The 19417-nt window shown below is 38.7% G+C and overlaps 1 protein-coding gene across 1 annotated transcript in view; it reads right to left on the reverse strand.

Annotated features, from left to right (window-relative positions):
• Positions 1-4593: 4593 nt before the first annotated feature.
• ACTN2 (actinin alpha 2) overlaps positions 4594-19417 on the reverse strand; it is a 69427-nt gene continuing 54603 nt past the window's right edge. The window contains exons 14-21 of the mRNA XM_041485503.1: positions 18474-18614; positions 18144-18326; positions 16902-17036; positions 16258-16437; positions 15744-15890; positions 8298-8363; positions 7241-7399; positions 4594-5902 (exon numbers count right to left, since the gene is read on the reverse strand). Coding sequence (XP_041341437.1) covers positions 5744-5902; positions 7241-7399; positions 8298-8363; positions 15744-15890; positions 16258-16437; positions 16902-17036; positions 18144-18326; positions 18474-18614 — 1170 coding nt within the window. The 3' untranslated portion in view covers positions 4594-5743. The remainder of the gene's footprint in view (positions 5903-7240; positions 7400-8297; positions 8364-15743; positions 15891-16257; positions 16438-16901; positions 17037-18143; positions 18327-18473; positions 18615-19417) is intronic.

Consider the following 19417-nt stretch of genomic DNA (forward strand, 5'->3'; position numbering starts at 1 on the left):
TTTTTTTATGTAAAGTTTACATTTTTCTTTTTGCTACAAGCGTAATTTCCATTTCTTACAACTGCATATGCAGCTATATTAAAATGAAAAATGGGAAAAAATTAAATGTAATTCAACAGCTTAAGAATGTTATAATACTTGTACATTTTTATTTATATATTAAAATACTGACATTTCAAGCCCATGAAGTGACCCACAAGTCACTTCCGATAACGAGACAATTATTTCCAAGTGCCAAAATTGTTTGCAGGACAGTATAGGTGTTTGCCACCTTGCTGTGGCAAATCAGGCCTTGTCACCTTCCACTGGCAAATAATGAAGGTAAAAGTAAGAGCTGCCATGGAGTGTTGTCCCAAGACACTGCACAAATCACAGCAAGATCACCCAATGTTAGATCCTCTGCGTTTGGTTTAATGACAGCAGCAATAGACAAGATGACAGGGATGTAGTGTTTGACCGCATCACGTCTGCCATACGTGTTCATCACACTCACCTGGTTTGGTACCCCCCAAACATTACTGGATGTCTGATTTTCATTTAAATAGGTTTGCTAAAGAGTTTGTCACAACTGTTACTGGGGTTTGTTTCCTGGGAGGTAACATTTCCTCTCTCTTGGGTTGCCTGTGTTTTGCAAACATACAGTCAGAAAGCTGGAATCACATCCATATTAATTCTGGTAGGTTACCAGAAGATAAAGCGATAACCAGAGCAACCAAAAAGACTTCGGGAAACAGTTGGAAAAAGATAAAGGAATGAAAAGTAAATCTTTTTTTCAAGCATGTCCAATAGGCTAGTGGAGGGTTTATAGGTGCTGTAGGTCCTACTGAAAGGAACACAGAAGGAGCTCTCAAAGCAGATATATTACTTTGGCAGAAAAACAGACTAAATTTTTGGCATCGGTATGCAGAGTTCTACAAGTTTGTGATACACAAATTAGTGTCAGCTTGGAGACTCTTTTGGTCACACGTGATCACTTACCATCTCCTTTTCAGACTTTTCCATTATTCCTCCAGTTCATAATGGTGAGAGCTAGGATACAAGTCTGAACAAGATGTTTGATACAGCCATTCTTTGCTTTTCTGTGGTGCCTTTTTTAATTTTAAGAGTTTGCTGTGCCTGTACTGACAGTTCCATTCAAATCAAGGCCAGACTTGCTGGCAACTTGTGCAAACACTTCTTCTCTTTCAGTCTTATCAGCAGACCAGCTAAAACCTGAAACAGAACCTTCAGTGTCTGAGCCAGAGGAGCTGTTCTATACCTGGGCTTCTGCCACAAGTATCCCTTATGCAGCTGGAAGGCTCCAGCTCAGGGGACCACACAGGATAATCACTCCTCCCAAGGACAGTGCTCAAGGTCATTTTTGACTCAAAGCATTAAAAGGAATTCTGAAAGGAAGAAGGTTTCCATGTGTTGGGGCCAAATAAAATAGCCAGGTTTTCAAACAAAACAGGCCAGGTGCAAGTAGATGAGGGACGGATGGGTGTTAAAATAGCCTCAGGACATTTATTGTCTCAGAACATTCATCCAACATATTCGATTTCCAAGTAATTAAAGCAATATGCTGATAAACAAATTTGTGAAAAGCTGTATTACAAATGCTAATGAAATTTCCCAAAACCCAGCAAAATAGCAGAGGAATTTCTTTCGAAGATTAGAATATGAAATCCTAATCAAGTTCATATATGGAAAAGACTTGGCTTATTGTTTAATATAGTTGCCTTAATTAATGAGGGAAACTAGTGGCACTCCTAGTACTGGCTCAAGGTTTGTTGTTGGCACATAAATGTTCTTTTGTTGAGAATAATAAAGGACTTTCAGTGAAAGTAGGTGGCTAGGTCCCTAATTCCACAGTTATACGATCACTTTAAGGTAATGTAAATACAGGCTGCTGCTCCAGGGGATAATCTACAATTCTAAGCACTCTAGATATGTATTCCCAGCCAGCATGGTAACCAGACCAGGGAACTGTTCTATTTATAAATTAATGGGATCACGGAAAAAGCAGAGATAGACTTGTCCTTTGTGGTGACAGCCCACACCTGGGGTTAAAATTAAACAGGAATTACACATTTTAAAAAGAGACTAATGTGAAATAAAATCCAGCTTAGAACAGTCAGTTTTCCTATATAAAAATATTTGACCTAAAACAAGTAGAATCTCACCAGAACATGCTAACATCTGTCTGTAGTCTAGGCTTAATGCTGCTGAAGTGGCTCCCAAATAAAATACCCTCTGAACACAAGCAGAAGGTAGACTTATGCACAAGCAAATAAGTGCACCAGTTGTTAACCATGAGACTTTGGGAAGAGTGGCACAGGTAATGAATAGGTATTATTTTCTCATTAAATATTACTGGAACTGTAGAAGCCTACCAAAAATATTGATATCATTACAGTGAGGAAAGCATGCTCAAAAGCACCTGTTCATTTACTAATGATCATCAAACAATTACTTCCTTACAGAATAAGCCTCAACCACAAGCTATTTCAGTCTAGAAAGGAAACTGCTTACATCCAAATCCAGCTGCTAACAGGAACTATATTCCTCCTTCAGTGAGACCACTTGTGTCTGGGATAACCTTTACAGACACTATGAACAACCTGAATAAAAGAACACAATCTCCAGGAATTTAGAAACTGAACAACAGGATGTTCTGATGAAAATACAAGCCTCTAGGAGCGACTCTGACCCAAGCCTTTTGTGGTCAGTGGATAAAGAAAACAGTGATGGAAACTGTGTACAAAGAAGGGAGGTGTGAAGGTAGCATGGAGTTGACAGCAGTTTTCTAACTTTATCAGCACCTTTTAAAATTCAGTGTCTGAAAATTATTACTATGAAATCAAAATTGTCTTGGCAGGAAGTTTTTCAAAGACTGTTGTATTCATGTAAAGTCACAGAAGACATCTGTATTACAGTCATTTAAGCAACTTAAAACCTTACCAACTTTTGTGAATTGCAATTTATTCTACAACCTTCATTCACATGTTCATCAAAATAATGCTGTACCTCCAGCTATTGAACCTTGATTTGGCCACTGTGATTGACACATTCATTACCCTTGACTCGGCTACTGTACTTTTTTCATAGTAAAACTAGTTTGCTGCCAGAATTATGTGGACAGAAAACGTTGCTGTGTTGATTCCCAGTGGGAAAAATGATCCTGCAGAAATATACAAATGCCACCCACTAAAAACAGAGAGCCTTAGAGGAAGAGAAAATCTCTCTGTAAAACCCACAGCCCCTGAACGTGCTCACAGAACATTTTAAAGGACCTTGAGGATTACCCTCTCTAGGGTAAAATAACACAGTTTACTTATATTGATCCTGGGAGAAAACATTTTACAATATATCTTCATTTTACACAAAAGACGTGTTAAAGTAATAATTATGGTATAACACTTTTAGGCAAGTGTGAATGGATAATTAATCCCTGCAGTTCTCAGCTACTGGTTCTGTTCATTCTGCTTTAGAAATTAGAAACCTGATATAAGACTGGAAAAATTACTTTGCAAAAGTTTTTTCTCTTGCTACTGATAACATTATCTCTCACATGCTTTGATCAACAGAACACAGCTAAAGGAGGAGCTCAGAACTCCCTTCCATACTATCAGAAACAGGAATAATATCACAGTATAAAAATTAGTGGATAGAGAACATGAACCTGACAGAGGTGTCAGATATAAACTTTGTGCCAATTTTTTTTGCATAATCCTGCCTGTAGCACTGACATTTTGCTGTTGTGCCACATTCAGAAGTGCAATGTTTTATTCTTCCAGTTGCATTAAACCGTGACAATGAGAGATACATAGATTTATTTTTTAAAAGGATTCAACTTGACCAGCAGTCATTTAGCTGCAGATGGCTTTGCTTTAAGGCAGAGCTTCCTGAGTTAGCTTGTACAGGCACTGTGATCACAGAAGGAGATGGCACTGCACCATCTCATTATCAGCAGTGGCAGTAGCAGCTTCTGGCTGTGTGCAAGGCTCCACGTGCACTGTAGGAGATGAGATCCTAGCCCTAGCAAGTCCTCTGCTGGCCTTTGTACACAAGGGAGGAGGAAGAGGTATTTGGTCATTGTCTGTCTCTTCTGGGATTGTTTTAAAACGCTCCCACTCCACCCACCTTAACCTGCAGGGTGCCTGTTTTAGGATTGAAAGCACACACAGTATTTTAATGCTTGCCATCCATAAATTTCCAAACAATGGCCAGAAAAAGCATCATTGCGTACTTAACATCTGCTTTTTTGTACATGAGGAAAAAGTGACATACAGAAAAGTTAAGGCCAATGTCCTCAAAAGCAGTAGTGCCTACCTCCCACTAAAATCAATATAAGTTTGGAGTCTAACAAGTCATGGACATCTGTGCTCAGGTGACCTAAATGGAAACTGTCCAACTCATTCTGAGCTCCATCTCTCTTCATGAAACCAGACATGTCCCTGCAGCACACAGAGACTGTTGTTCATGCAGATACAATGTACTGAAATGTGTGACAGACTTTGAGCTTTCTGCATCTGAAAACTCCTTTGATGTTCAGAAATGTTTCCAGTTCATAGAGGGAGCCACTAGGTTAATTGCCAACGACAGAGTCTCATAAAGTTTTGAAAAGCAGACTTTATTTAATAGGCACATCATTGCTTTAATAGCACTGGGCTGCACAGCTCACATCACCATTTGTAAATGGTTTCGTTTGATTACATTGCATTTCCTCAGTGTCGGTAGGATTCAAGTAAAAAAGTTACTGCTTTTATTCTGTCATTTCTCAAGATGGAAAAAACAGTAAACGTCTAGCGCACAGGAGCAGGGGACAGACAGACTGCCTGTGACGCAGCAGAACTCAGGACAAACTGAATTTTGAGCATTGAACAGTTAAAGCTGCAAGACAACCATACTACATTTGCTCAGCTGGGAGTTTGCTTTATGCAGGATAGAGATGAATGTTGCCCACTAATACATGTAATAATGCATTCTTATACTGAGAAACAAAGACTGTCCAACATAGACAAGAATGAGGGTTTCATAACAAAACAGTTCACATGAAATTAGCTTCCTTATTATTTCTGATTATAAAAGTTATATTCCCTCAGCTGTAAAAGTTAAAGGCCTAAAAGAAAAGAACTGCTTACAGAACTCTAAAACTGCACTTTAATAGGCTTTTCCCCCTTATATTACAACTCTTTGAGACAAAAGCATAGCATTCTGGATTATTTTTGTAATTAAGTCATTTATGTGGTTGTTATATTTCTTCCCTGAAAATCTGCATTTTAGTATTTTATTCAATTCCACCAATAGGAGCATACAAAATCAGAAATCATGAGAGGAAAGTAAAATTGCTCTATGCAAGAAAAAAAGCATGACTGCTAACATAGTTTTATGAACATCATAAAAGAAGCGCATATGGCATTGAAACATTTTGAAAATGGAGAAATATTTTGTGAGTTTCAACATTTTTAGGTTTTACATTCTGTTTTCTGAATGTATTTTTCCAAAGTTAATATCTTTCAATTTTTAATAGATTTTCTAGCATTGCATAGGACAGACAACCTAAAACCAACAAGGCAGGTATCTAGCGTGCTGCACACTTTAATATACACCAGTTAATTCAGTTACTAGCACTTTACACTGACAGTACCTACTGTATTTGTAAAATTTGTTTTTAAATCAGCTTGTCAAAGCTTTTGAGAAGCAATCTGGGCAATAAGGTGGGTATTTTTAGTGTCTACCATGAATACAGCCAATTACTGAATCAGAGGTCACTCTCTCCATACAGTGCCGATGAAAAAGAGGTGTAATCCAGAGCCCCAGGAACAGAGCCTGGGCCGGTGTATGGAGGCATTCTCTTGATGCAGTACTGAGCCTGCTCAGGAGGCAGCTCTCGACGCAACTCATCTGCCAGGATATAAGGCTGGGAGGGAGAAAAGGATTGACAAATTCAGTATGTGTTCTTCAAAAACACAAAATATATTTATTTTCTGTAAATGTGACTAATAAATTTGGGCATCTTGCCTATTTTTCTGAGACGAAATATTTTCCTCTGTAAATTCCATCACAAATTGTAAATTGAAGGTGGCAATTCCACCAACAAACTGATTAGGTCAAAATGCAGTCTCAGGATATGTGACTGTGTATGTTAGCTACCAAGCACTGTGTAGCCATGGGCAGACTGCTACAAATACAGCTTATCCCTGGATAGTCAGTATCTCTGCAGTGCACTACTGCCCCTTCTGCAGTGCCAGGACAGATGCAGGTAGATCCTGCTAGTTTCAAGGTTCTAATATATGCGTAAAGAAAGATGCATTATTATTTTTAATGGTTTGCATTTATGACATGAGGGATAGCCTCTGTTAACAGACTTGACATTGCTTAAAATAGCAATCTAATGAAAACCACTTTTTCCTGAGACCATCTTCCACATGAATTTCTACTGAGAACATGTCTGGAATTTAAAATGTGGTCCACATTAACTGAGATCACAAAATCAATACAAGCAGCTGGAATGAGAAAATCAATAGAGCGAGCTTGGGCAAATAGACCTGTACTGCTGTGATCTCTCCTTTCTCCACAGCACAGGATTGGTTTTGTGGCAGCACTGTTTATGGCCCTGACTCCTCCAGAAAGTCTTGTGTTGCCATTACACTCCCTTGCATCTACAAACACCACTCAGTCACAAGTGCATCTGGCAGTGGGGACGAAAGTATGCCAAATTCAGGAGCTTCCTCTACAAACCCAGTAACTACAGGAGGCCTCTTCCTGCTGCTTCTGCTAGGATATGGATATACCACATTGCATCATCCTACTGAGTGAGCTGTCCAGTCACAACGTGGCTCACAACCAGGTGTAGCCTTGTGCACCTGATCTAGGCTGTGTTCCAGAGGGCCAAACTTTGCATTGAAACATCTAGACAACAGCATGAATGGCAGAACGAGTTCCACACTAGTCAAAGCTGTGGTGTGGAAATAACCTGATGTACAATATATCCATTATACAGATCAACCATCTAAGTCTTGTCTACGATGCCTAATTTTATGTTGGCTCTGTATGATATGAGGATATGCAGACAAAGCCTTATATTCTTCACCCATTTCAGGTAAGAGCCTTGGTTCCAAACAAGAAGAAAATGCACATGCTTTCTCTGAAGTCTGACAAACTGCAAACAAAGCTTCACTATTACTAAAAGGCTTGTAACAAGAAGGGCTAAACAGAAGAGCAACTGAATCCTTGCAGCAGCAGCACGGTGACTGACCTTATCTGAAGCCAGGATTCTGAAGGAAGCTATCACTTGCTCAGCCGTGTCGGTGTCTGCCGTTTCTCTGGTCATGAAGTCGATGAAGGACTGGAAAGTGACGGTTCCTTGCCCGTTGGGGTCAACCAGAGACATGATTCGGGCAAACTCAGCTTCACCCTTTCACAAAATCCAAAACAAGAAAATGGTCACCATAATACTGATCTCCAGCAGCCCAAGCTTCTCATGAACCAGTCGGAACCACTGGCTATAGAGCTTACAAAGCATCTTCCTGACTCAGGAACATCAACAATCAGAGCCAATGAAATCTGCATCTTAAATGCCCACCCCACTTCTGTAAAAAAGGACCATGCTTTTGGAAAGTGTATCCTTCGTCTTAAATACATAATATGTATCTTTCAATTAAATGTCACCATCTTCTCTCCCTCCCACCATCCCACAATACCTGTTTAGCTTGTCTATCTTAACACTTCATTTTCCATCTCATCCTAAAACCATTGTAATTTAGGTACCATGCAGGGAAGTAAAACAATAGCCCAACAAGCAGGGTAGTCACAGACCCATGGAACTAAGAAGGGAAACAGTTCTGAAAATTTCATGCCAAATACAGGACAGCTTAACTAAGGATAATCTCTTTCTTTCCCATAAAAAAGGTGGATTTCAGAGGAAATTTTTAGAATAAATAATTGAAGCAAGGAAAATGCAACCCCAAGGCAAGTTTACAAAAAATTAAACAGTATCAAACTCATTCTTCATCATGCAGGTAGGAAAGGAGAAATTTACAAAAACATCAGTTTAATAACTGTTAATTTCAGTTTTTAAAGTTTCATTAATTCAAAGAGCAATGCAGTGCACCATAGAATATGGTTTTTGAGTGTCTTGTTTTAGTTTTAACTTCCCTTTTAACCATTTGAACACAAAGAAAAAGCAAAGAAAGCACTATCTCTAGTGTGAATGACATTAGTATCCTCTCTATTTAGATAAGCTTTAGTATTGCTGTGGTTAACGTTTTAGCTGCGAGCAGAATCAGCTGACTTTTTTTTCTTAAAGCTCGTACCAAATCATAACCCATTGAAATTAAGCAAGCTCTGAAATCATCATGGTCCATCAATCCATTCTTCCTCTATTGACCAAAACAATGTAAGGAATATAGAAGGGAGGGTTTGAAGAATCCAAGGTAATTTCCAGAGAGATGATGAGTTTGGACCATTGGCATATTGGATCCAGTGCATGAACAGTATTCATTGATGTTGCCCAATCAGGTCACCCGAACCATCATCAGTTTTAAAAAAAGAGGAAGAAGTAACTAACATATTACACACAGGAAAGAGACATTTTCACCACAAAAAAAGTAACATCAGGAAAGGTCAGGGGAGAGATAAGGGAGAAGAGATGAATGGGACAAGAATACAGAGAACACAACCAGAGAAGACAAAGAGAAGAGCAAGGAGAAAAATTTGTTACTAAATTAGTCAAACTCAGTAGATGCTCAAGCTACCTCCCTGACATTAAATATCTTTGAAATGTTCTGCGTGGAATCTCTAGCAGCCAAAAGTCCAGTGAAAAACAATGAAATACTTCATTCCAAGGCCAAAGTAAATACATTATGAGAGCAGTCTGCTGATACATGGGAAATAAGTACAGGGATTTTCCTTCTGAGTGCAGGCTGTCAAGACCCTGAATACAGCAGAGATGTGCATACTGGCTTAAAGGATGAGACCTGCAAGACTTAGAAGGAGATTACTTGAAGACCTTGTATGAAATGAGGTTGCTCATTTTCCAGGAAATAACGTATCTGCAACATTCTAGACTTGAAGCTGAGTAAACATAAAATGGCGTGAAAGTCGAAGGTAAATAAATCTTTCCTCTGTGCTGTGATAGATTGCAGTGGATTGGAGAGAATTGTGTCATCCTGCATTAGGAAAGCATGAGAGAACTTGTATTGAGTCTGAGGAAAAGAAAATTGACAAAAGTCTGAGTGCAAGAAGCTTAAGAGCTCTCCTAGCTATCTAGTAGTGTCCAAATAAAATACCTCAAACCAAGTAAAACAAACAAACTGAAAAAATCTTTGAAAAATGCAAAAATACAGCTCAAAGTGATGCTGACAGTCCATCTAAACCAGTTGTCTTCCCAGAGGCAGGATCTTTTCAAAGCATTATGACCAACAGACTGGAGTTTAAACATGCAATCTTTTTGGCTATTTTTACATCTGAAAATAGAATTATTTTAGTTTCCTCTACCTGCAAGTCATTTCCAACCTGTCCTAGACTGATGAGGCAGGCTTTAAATTCATCAGACTGTAGATTGTCAGATTCGTCCTAGCATCCCATCAAAGGTCATGCATTTGGAAAGGGGAAAGGAAAGAAAAGTCACAGATCAGGTTAGTTGGTTAGTAAAGAACCTTCCATTCGCAAATTAATAATCACATTCTTCCAGAATTTCATGGAAATGTAATGTCAACATATGCAATGAATTACCTAAAAAGTGTGCAGTTTTTGCAGTTTCATACTTTCGAATTTTTCTCAGTAGAAAAGGGTCCTCACTTCAACAACAGAGTTAAAACTCTGTTTCCTTCCATCTTGTTTTTTTTAAATACCTTTGCTGACAAGGCAGATTTCATTCTGTGAACTTCCATTTGCTTCCTTCCTTTTCTGTTGTCATGCAGTATGCTGGAAGTACAGGAATGGTCTGCCTGGGGAGGTGGTGGAGTCACCATCCCTGGATGTGTTTAAAAAAATACTGGATGTGGCACTCGGTGCAGTGGTTTAGTTGAGGGGTCAGGGAACAGGTGGGACTCAATGATCTTGAAGATCTCTTTGAGCCCAGTAATTCTGTGATTCAGTGTATGTGAGATGCAATAAAAATACCACTGAACCTGGGCAAAACATGTCTTCCCTACTCAATTACTGTTACTTCATTCTTGATCTGGTAATACTACTTAGTGCAATATGCATATCTCAAAGGAGACAAGTACAAAATAAATTTATAATTGACAACTTATTTTCAGTAATCTGTCTTCTTTAACAATATATATAGTCAGGTTTTGCTTTGAAAACTGACTTTTAAAAAGCGCCATTGAATTCCAGGTTAAATGGTTCCTAATAAAACCACATCAAACTGGAACACTGTTTTGAATCAATATATTTTTCTATTTTGCCCGTGAAGAAAGTCACACTAGCTTCTTAAAACCAGACTGGCTTGTCTTTTTCTTCCTGCTCATACAAAATGTGTCCTATCAGAGGGGTACTTTAGAGTGAGTTAACATAAGTACAATTAAGGAGATATTCCAAGATGAAAAATTATTACGCTTATTGATTTTACAGACAGTTTGGAGAAGATCCAAGGTTTTCTGTCTGCTACATACTTGCCTGCTAGATGAATAATTTATTTTTGAACATTTCTATATAGCTACGCATAGGTTAAATTATACGAGTTTAACAAATGCACTGGGCTTATTTAATATACTAATAGGATGAAGTGGTGCTTTAGTAAGTTAATAACACCATGCATTTTTAAAATATCATGCTGTTATTGACTCCCTCTGCATCAACATCCACCAGCCCCATAAAAGAAAGATGAAAAATAACAGTGGGAAGTCAATGAAGAGAAAAAAAGCAAAGTAACATATCTGGAGCAGCATTTAGATAAAAGCCATAATCACAGTCGTTTCTATCCTTTAATATTTCCATTTTATGTGATGATTCCTGCTATAAAGCATTCAAAATGGCTTATTTTATCATTCTCAAAATGTTAATCTAGGCTGGTTTGAAACTTTCAAAAGCTGTCCTGGAGACAGGCTATGGCAGGTCCCACCAGGGGTGAAGTTATTAATTTTACCTCATTTCTGAAGCTGAGGATACTTCTGTGTGACTGCAAACAAAATAATACAAAAATGAGAGCTAAGAGCCAAATCCTGCCCCTCAGTCTCCTCTAGCAGTTGTTGGGGGAGGATCACCAGCTACCACCCCACTCCACGGGGGCTGGGTGGGCAGTGTGTGCAGGAGCTGCCCAAGCAGGCACACACAGCAGCAGGAGCTGAGGCAGTGAAGGGCAGATGGGAGTGAGGGGCTGGCACCTGCTCCAAAATACCATTTTCTTTAGGAGAGAAGTGCAGCGGTTGTGCTGCAGCTCAGAACAGTCATATGGTTAAGTGGGACTCCCTAGTGAGGGTCCAAGTAGTAGTGCCAAGTGCTATAGCAGGTTTTCACATTCTTGTAGTGAAATTTTCAAATCTTCATCATATGTTGCCTAAAAAAGCATCTTTGAAGTATATCAGAGTTTCATGGAATTCAATAGCATTTTGCAATTAAGGCATAGATCAAGCCCATATGAAGGTTTTCTCAATTGGAAATGGTTCTTGATATTTACTTTTATTGTTTGCAGACCAACATTAGGAGCTGAAATTAATCTTTTAACAAATATAAATAACTTTGCCTTGTTTATATTTTCCTGCCAATAGAAAGAAAAACACTAAAATCTCCTTTATGTTTCATTATTAGTCCCCAGAAATCTTTTCCCTTCTCCTTGTGATTTATATGTGACCTTATAAAACAAGTGAACTTCTGAGTCAAACTAATCCATTCTTAAATATGTCCTTACTTTTCCTGAATGCTAATCGACCTGCATAAGCCTGAACATATGATTCCTTTAATAGAGAGCTGTTGTTTTTCTGTTAGCAAAATACAGGGTGGCATGATGCTATTTTTCTGCATGCAGACCTCCTACTTGAAATCTGTAGTTTGCAGAAAAATCAATAGTAGAATGTATCAGCAGCCATTAAAATAGTACAGGCAGAGCAGCTGCAGATATTTCATCACGTACTTTGCAATCTTATTTAGAATTTACTAAATATACTGAATCTGAAAAAGGAATCCCTGCATAAAGAGATGTCAAAACCAGTGACTGACAACCTATATGTGTGGTATCCTGATTTGGTTGCATACTATTATTCAGCTATGCACCATTTTGAACACTTCTAAATCACTTCTGTGATTCAGACATTGTGTCCCACTTTCTCTTTTTTTCTCCATGTAGTCACATTAAGGAAGGAAATATAGCAGCAATGCTAAAGATTTATATTTATAACTACAACTAGACTGTGCCTTCAGGAACAATTTCTAGCAAGGAGTGGGGCAGCAGTGGTAAGCAAGGGCAAGCATCAGCACCCTCAGGAATAACCCCTGGTGCACCAGCACGTGTACATGCCTGCCAGGAACACAAGAGCCAAGAGGGCTCTTACCCCCATGAGCCAGGGGAAAGAGCATACTTGCCTTTCCAAGGGTGACTTGTAAAGCTCTCTGTGCCAGCACATCTCTGCTGGGGATGCACTGAAAGAAACACAACTCTTCCTGCCCTTGTAATTCTCACATGCACTGTGAGAAATTTTTTTTAATATATTCTTCCCAGGGAGGAAGACAGGAGTTCCTTTCTCAGATTCATAAGCAAAGGAAGTTGTTTCTAGAAGCACCCTAAGAAGAGTTGTTTGATTTATGTATACCAAAATACATACTTTATAATGGGGAAAGGAATGGCATATTAGTACTTTGCTGACATCCCCAACGCACACTGTCAGACATTAAGAAATGTCTTAAATGTGAGAAATGCCACACAAGTCAAAGCTATACCATGCATAAATTATTCTGTTGTACTTAGATATTTAAAGCCTCCTTGTCAGTGACAGTATTAATTTTTGGGATCCTTTCTGGCTATTCATCATGGTGAACAGCAATCCAATCCTTCAAGTGTATTTTTAAACTAGATCAAGCATTCAGAAATGTGCCACAAAATTTTTACATATATTGTTAATTCCATCTGACATGAAGATTTTTCATGGTAGTGCTTATGTTCAGATAATCCAGTTTTATCTTCATTTCTATTTAAGGAAATCAAAACCATAAAATAATCCATTACTGCCTTCTCTATCTAAAGATGAACAAATATAAAGTCTTCATTATTTTATGTACACTGAAGTAACTCCCTAAGTTGCCTTCGTTCACCAGCACTAAACATTCGAATGTGCAAGGACACAGGAAAGATAGAAAAATTAAAAACAAGCCTGTCTTTCTCCAATATGTTTGTTCAAAGTCTCCTTGTAGCCTGTGTAGATTGAGTTGCATCTGTCCATTAAGTAACAGTGTAATTTAATCCTTACAAACTTCTCTTTTATCAGTGTTTCTGCTATCTGTTCCCTGCATAAAGCCTGGCTTGATGATTGAGTCATTTTAGATCTTACCTTCTTCCTTTCTTTAAATTGCATTATGCTACAGAAAAGGAATTCTGTCAGTGCAAAAGTCCACCTAGACTAGTTTCCCATGCTTGATTCTGAGGGATGGGGTATACTAAAGAGGGCATTTGTAAAATGGTGCTTTCTTTATGTGATCCTTCCAGAGTCTCTTTTTAAGCCATTGGATTATATCTGTCATGGGGAAAGGCAGGGTCTACAGCTAAACTTGCAGACCAGGCCCAGGTTGTTGAGGCCACAGAAACAGATGAGGATGTACGATAGATAAAACGTCTGTCTGCTTCTGACCTGGCCATTCAGGCTTCCTGCAACCGGAGCCAGGACAGAAGGGACACAGCCTAAAGCCATGACCCATCAGCCTGAGGAAAGAGACAGTCAGGGACAGGTAAGAATCTAAGAGCAGGGAAGCAATTTTGTATTAGTCATTATCGTTGTAGGCCATCTCCAGTGTGCTAGTAGCAGTGTGACACAACCACCTTCTTCCAGGTCATACAACCTTTCCTAAGGCATTGCTCCGTGTTATGCTTTGGTATGTCAGTGTCTTACTGCATCTGCAAAGCCTGAAAATCTGTAACAGTAAGGCTGGTTGGCGTAGGATTTAGCTTCTCCCTTCAAGCAGCCTGAGGCACCAAGAGCTGACTAATATTCCTCAGCCACTGAGCCAGCCTTGCTGCAAGCGGGACAGAGATCTCACCTATGAACTACAAAGGTACAGGGATGCTAGAAATGGCCATCCAGTATAAAACAGACTTGGATTCAGTCACTTTGCCTCCTTATCTTTAGGGAACTGTCAAATCTTTGTGCAAAGACCTTGGTTTCCCTTAGAGAAGTCTCTCAAGTACAGGCATGTAATTTATCCAGGCCTGGCACTTTGCTTTTAATAGCTCTAATTGCTCAATTATCTACTCCAGTGCATTGGGAAAGCCATTTGGTATGCTACTTCCTTCCACCACAAGAAAACTATCTATGCTTTTGTGATGTTATCTTCTGCTTCCTTAGAAAATACAAAAAATAATTACGCTGTACTAGAATCACATTAAGATTTTTCCATAAAATCCATTCCTAGTTCTGTGTAGCTACATTTCCCTATGCTTGTATGTTTCTTCAGCAAGTAGAGGTTTGATAATTCTGGTCTTCCTCCTAAACAGTTAGGGGTATTCTAAAGAAGATTTAGTAACCTGACTATCAGCATCCATTCCATATCAAATGAAAGTGCACATACGGGCAACCAATTTGAGTTGAGCTGGACAAACAGGAGCTTAGTGAAAAGAAATTGGCATTTTGCTGTAGTCTGCAATGATTTGAAGGACTGACTTGACAGACTGGTGCTGCATTATGATAAGTTTTTTCAGTATTTGAACTGTGAACTTGGTTTTAAAGGTGGGTTCATGTGAGCACAGAGCCATCAAAACTAACTCATGTTCAGATTGTTCTCCAAGTCCAAATGTCAGATCCCTATCTGCATATATTTTGCTATAGCATGTATTAATAGTTATCTTTATAACACTCTGCCCATGAATACTGCATAACTCACAGAAGTGAGTTATGTTTCTTCACAGTACTGTTTTCCTTCCTACTTTTTTATTCATCCATATTTAGATAACTAAAAAAAGTAACAGCCTCTTATTTCCCACATATAGCCAGAAAAATAAAGGATATTCCTGGACAGCTGTAAATGTCCCAAATATATTCCCTAAAATACATTTCTAGGGAGACAAGTTGGGATTCAAAGGGGAAAAAAGCCTCTGTGATATAGATTACAGCTAAATTTAATGAGATGGAAACAGCAAGTACTTAGAACATGCTGTACAGCCTTAAAATAAAAGGGTCATGTTATTTTCCAAAGCACACAGATTTATACAGTTCTGCTTATTATTTGAACAAATACTAAATCATATTAGCAGAGCTATAATTCTGCATTACATTTAGAAAGCAAAAATTAATCTTTAATTTATGTGCACAATGTTACTAGGCTGTGGGGAGCCCTGGGCAACATGATCTAGTGGATGGCATCCCTGCCCAAGGTGGGGAGAGTGGAACTAGATAATCTTTGAAGTCCCTTCCAGCCCAAGCCTGACAAAGCCATCCCATGACTTTATAAGGCTATAAATTCTTTATTAACTGATCTTTTTTTCTCTTTTAAAAAGAGCCCATTGCTAGTGCATTTTCAGGTTTTTTAAAAGGCTTATGTTTGGAATGCCAAGAAACTCGCTTTTGGGAAGAATAAATATTGCTAGCTGAGAAAAAGCAGGAGTACTGTACCCTGTCAAAGTGATTGAATGATGCTCTGAAGTCATTCATTTGTTCCTGGGTGATACCCTTGGCATCTCTTGTGAGGATCTGAGTCTCAACCTCATTGATAGTTCGAGCGATGGTGGTAAGCAGGAGCTCCCATCCAACACGGATGTGCTATGAGAGAGAAAATACTGAGTTATTACAGAAGCAAATATATTCTTTTAAGAGTATGAAAAGTACAATAAGAAATAAATCAGCTCTAAATATTTATGTGATACTTTTTCCATACCACTAACTCTGTATTATGACCAAGGATCACTCAAAATAAAAATGGCCTTCAGAAAAATATGAAACTGGTTTCTAAATGGCTACTTCCTCACTAAAAAGTGAAAATAAATGAAAATAAAACAAGTCTTATGAGATTGCCAGAAAGCCTGCCAAATTCCATCTTCTGTGGGAGTCCCTTTAAATCAGGGAAGGTAGTCACACAGCACAAGAGGACAGAATAAACTAATAAATATAAAAGGGAGTAGATGGCTACCTCCATGGTGTAGTTGGTGTGCTTGTTGTCAAACACCAGGGCTTCTTGTATAAGCTGATGATCTCCTTCCAGTTTGTCAATATTGTGTTTATAATTAATGATATTGTGCTCATATTGCTTCAGCTGATTCATCTGGTCCTCCAAAGGCCCTGTCATTTCAATAGAACTGCGGGCAATTTCCTGTCAAAACAAAAAAAGACACCCCCCCAGTCCCACAAAATTTAAGCTTCAGATGTGCTAATTTGACCAATGTTCACGTAAATATGTTGTATTTTTATACTAAGAAGCAACAGTACTAACACCTTCATACAGTGGGGATGAGAAACTTTACTACAGAAAATACATTTCAAAAGAAATGTGTCATATTTAAATTGGAATTAGTATTGAGACCCCAGTGAAGCTGGTATCTTTTCTACAAAAAGCAGAAGCTAAACAGTAATTGTTTAGTGATTAATTTTTCAAAGCTGGTCACCGTCAAGGTACCACTTGTACAAAGTTCCACAAAGTATCTTAACACGTGCTAAATAGTTTAGGCTCAAACACCTGGCGAACTGTCAATGACTTTGCTGTTGCCCTGTATATAAAGATGAAAAAATTAAAAATCACTTTATTCATCAGCATCTGCATGAGGATCTGGCACTCACCTCCATCTTGGTCTGGATCCATGGCCCGATGACATTGGCCTGAGCAGCAAACTGGCGGCGCAGGCGCTCGTTGGCATGCTGGCGGGCTAATTCCTCCTGCAAGGATTGATCCCTCTGAGGCACCAGCTGCTTCACCTGTTACAGTGGGAGGGCACTAAAGGTGAGTAGGCACAATTGAATAATTTAGCAACAAATGGAACAAGTCTAGAGCTAATAATTTTCATTATTGGTCTGAAGGCCAATATCAGAAGAACAATCCAGGATAATCGCTATTTTATTTACAAATTCTGTGCTAACATAAGAAATTTGTAACATGGTCTTAGGCAGCCTGACCAGAGAGACTGACAGGCAGAGAGAAGAAATTCTCACCTCTGGCTGGATTCAAGTTCAAGACAATTTCACTTTTACTGAAGATGATTTTTCAATCTCTAAGTAATTTTTCTAAGAACAGTCAGTGCAAAACATTTTATTTGAGCACCTCCATTAGAATAGGATAACATGAAATGTGTTCTGTCTGTCATGCACATCTGGAAGTCTCTAATTCATTGCAAATGCTTTTGTGTGGCTTACCCTTCTGAATTGCCCAGGGAGATTCTAACCTTAGTCCGTACTGCTTCATTTTTATTACCCATTGAGAGTGTGTTCTTGTCCATGTATGTTTCTGTAATTCTACATTTTACACAATCATTTACCTGCAGCGTGTTTTCTGTCTTGGCTCCTAATGAAATGAAATTGGTGTGATTGCTCTAGGAGCCTCTCTTTAATTCCTTCCCAGTACTTTTCAGTTGCTAATGCCAATTTTAATCTAATTGGACAGAAATATTAATGGTTCCAAAGATGCTGATTTTATACAACATATTTTGAAAAGCAGCATCTGAGTAGAAGAAACACAAAAATTATTCTTTATACTAAGAGAAAGAATACAATCATTTCCTGTTCTTTAATAACAGCACCCCTAGCTAGGCACCAGCTCTGCACTAGCCTCAACACATGCTTCTCTAGTCCAGGCAGAAAGCCAAAGAGGACATAGGTAATATTGCATGACAGGAGCAAGGGATATTGTGAAGAGAGCCGGGCAAACATAAGGGAGAGCATAAGGTACTGCAGAAATTCATTCCAGCATCTGACGATCTAGAATACTTTAGAGATTTATTGTAAAGTTCTCTGAATATTCTCAGTAATTCTCAACTGGAATAATGTATCACAATGTCCTTTCTGTATTTAGCCATTTAGCATAATTACCTTTTCCCACTTGCTACGAATCTCTTCAACTGTAACAGTGCTGTAAGGATTGGTTGCACTTATTCTCATGCTGTAACTCTGGATGACTTTTTCAACTTCATTCTGGATAGACAGTATGGCCTGTCGTTCACCATCTGCCTCTGGCAAAGTAGCTTTAAATTGATCGTGTGCAGAGATTAAACTCTAAAATCAGAAACGGAGAGGGAAAGCATGAAAACTCTAACATTTCTTCCAGGATCTGGAAAATCTGGTGTAAATAAGCACAGCTCCTCTCTCAGGCTCTCAAACATCCTGGCTGCTGGGTGTAGATACAGGAAATAATACAATTACCTGAATTTCCTCTATGCTATGAACAATAAACATGTCCTGTAGGTCTTCCATAGCACCTTCCATCCAGTTGTTGAAAGGAGCAGCTCTTTTGGCAAACTCCAGGTGAAGCTGATCAATTGTTTCAAGCAGTTTCTCCGTCCTCTGTACAGGTTGGGAAAAGTGCATTCTTTTGTTATTAGGGCACAATCTAGCTCCACACATATCACATACATGCCCATAAAGAAAGCCATGCCTCATCTTTTGAAATGCATTTGATTGCATTGATTGATTTCACCACCTGCTTTAAGGTTTCCCACTCAAGGCAATAGGACTAATTGCAGTAGAATATATCCAACTCATTAAAAGGGGTGAGTGTATGCCTGTGAAGTATAATACTAATATTTAAAGTATTTTTATATACACATATATTAAGTATTTTTGTTATTGGGCTCTATCTGCAAATGAGTTAAAATCTGCTAATTTTGATTTACTAATTTCTCTTAAGTAGAAAAAGGAAGAATTACACATTTCCCACCTTGGCATTTATGTGTGTGACTTCCTCTTTTCCAAACAAACAAGGTTTTGCAAAGTATCTCAGTGCTTTGAAATACTCACCACCAAAAATTTACCTTCTGCTGGACAGAAAAGTATGCAAGACTGCAAACTTAGACTGGTATGAAAAGATAACCAACCAATAGCTTTTTTTAGCCTTGCTGGACATCAGATTCCCACAGAGGGGTGCTACAAACCACATGCCATTTGTTGCTGCATTAGAGCTGTCTGTGGTAGCTCAGGACTGCCAAGTCTACTCTGAGTAATTCAGTCCATTTGCAAGAGTAACCACACCAAAATTAAATGAAGATCTGAGGAAAGGGTTTTTTGCTATTTGGACTCCAAAGTGGATGCTCAAAGGCACCATTTCCAGATCTGAAATAAATTGTTCATTTCCCTCTCCCTTCCTCAGC

Source organism: Pyrgilauda ruficollis, unplaced genomic scaffold (assembly GCF_017590135.1).
Source record: "Pyrgilauda ruficollis isolate IOZ18807 unplaced genomic scaffold, ASM1759013v1 scaffold70, whole genome shotgun sequence".
Classification (NCBI taxonomy): domain Eukaryota; kingdom Metazoa; phylum Chordata; class Aves; order Passeriformes; family Passeridae; genus Pyrgilauda; species Pyrgilauda ruficollis.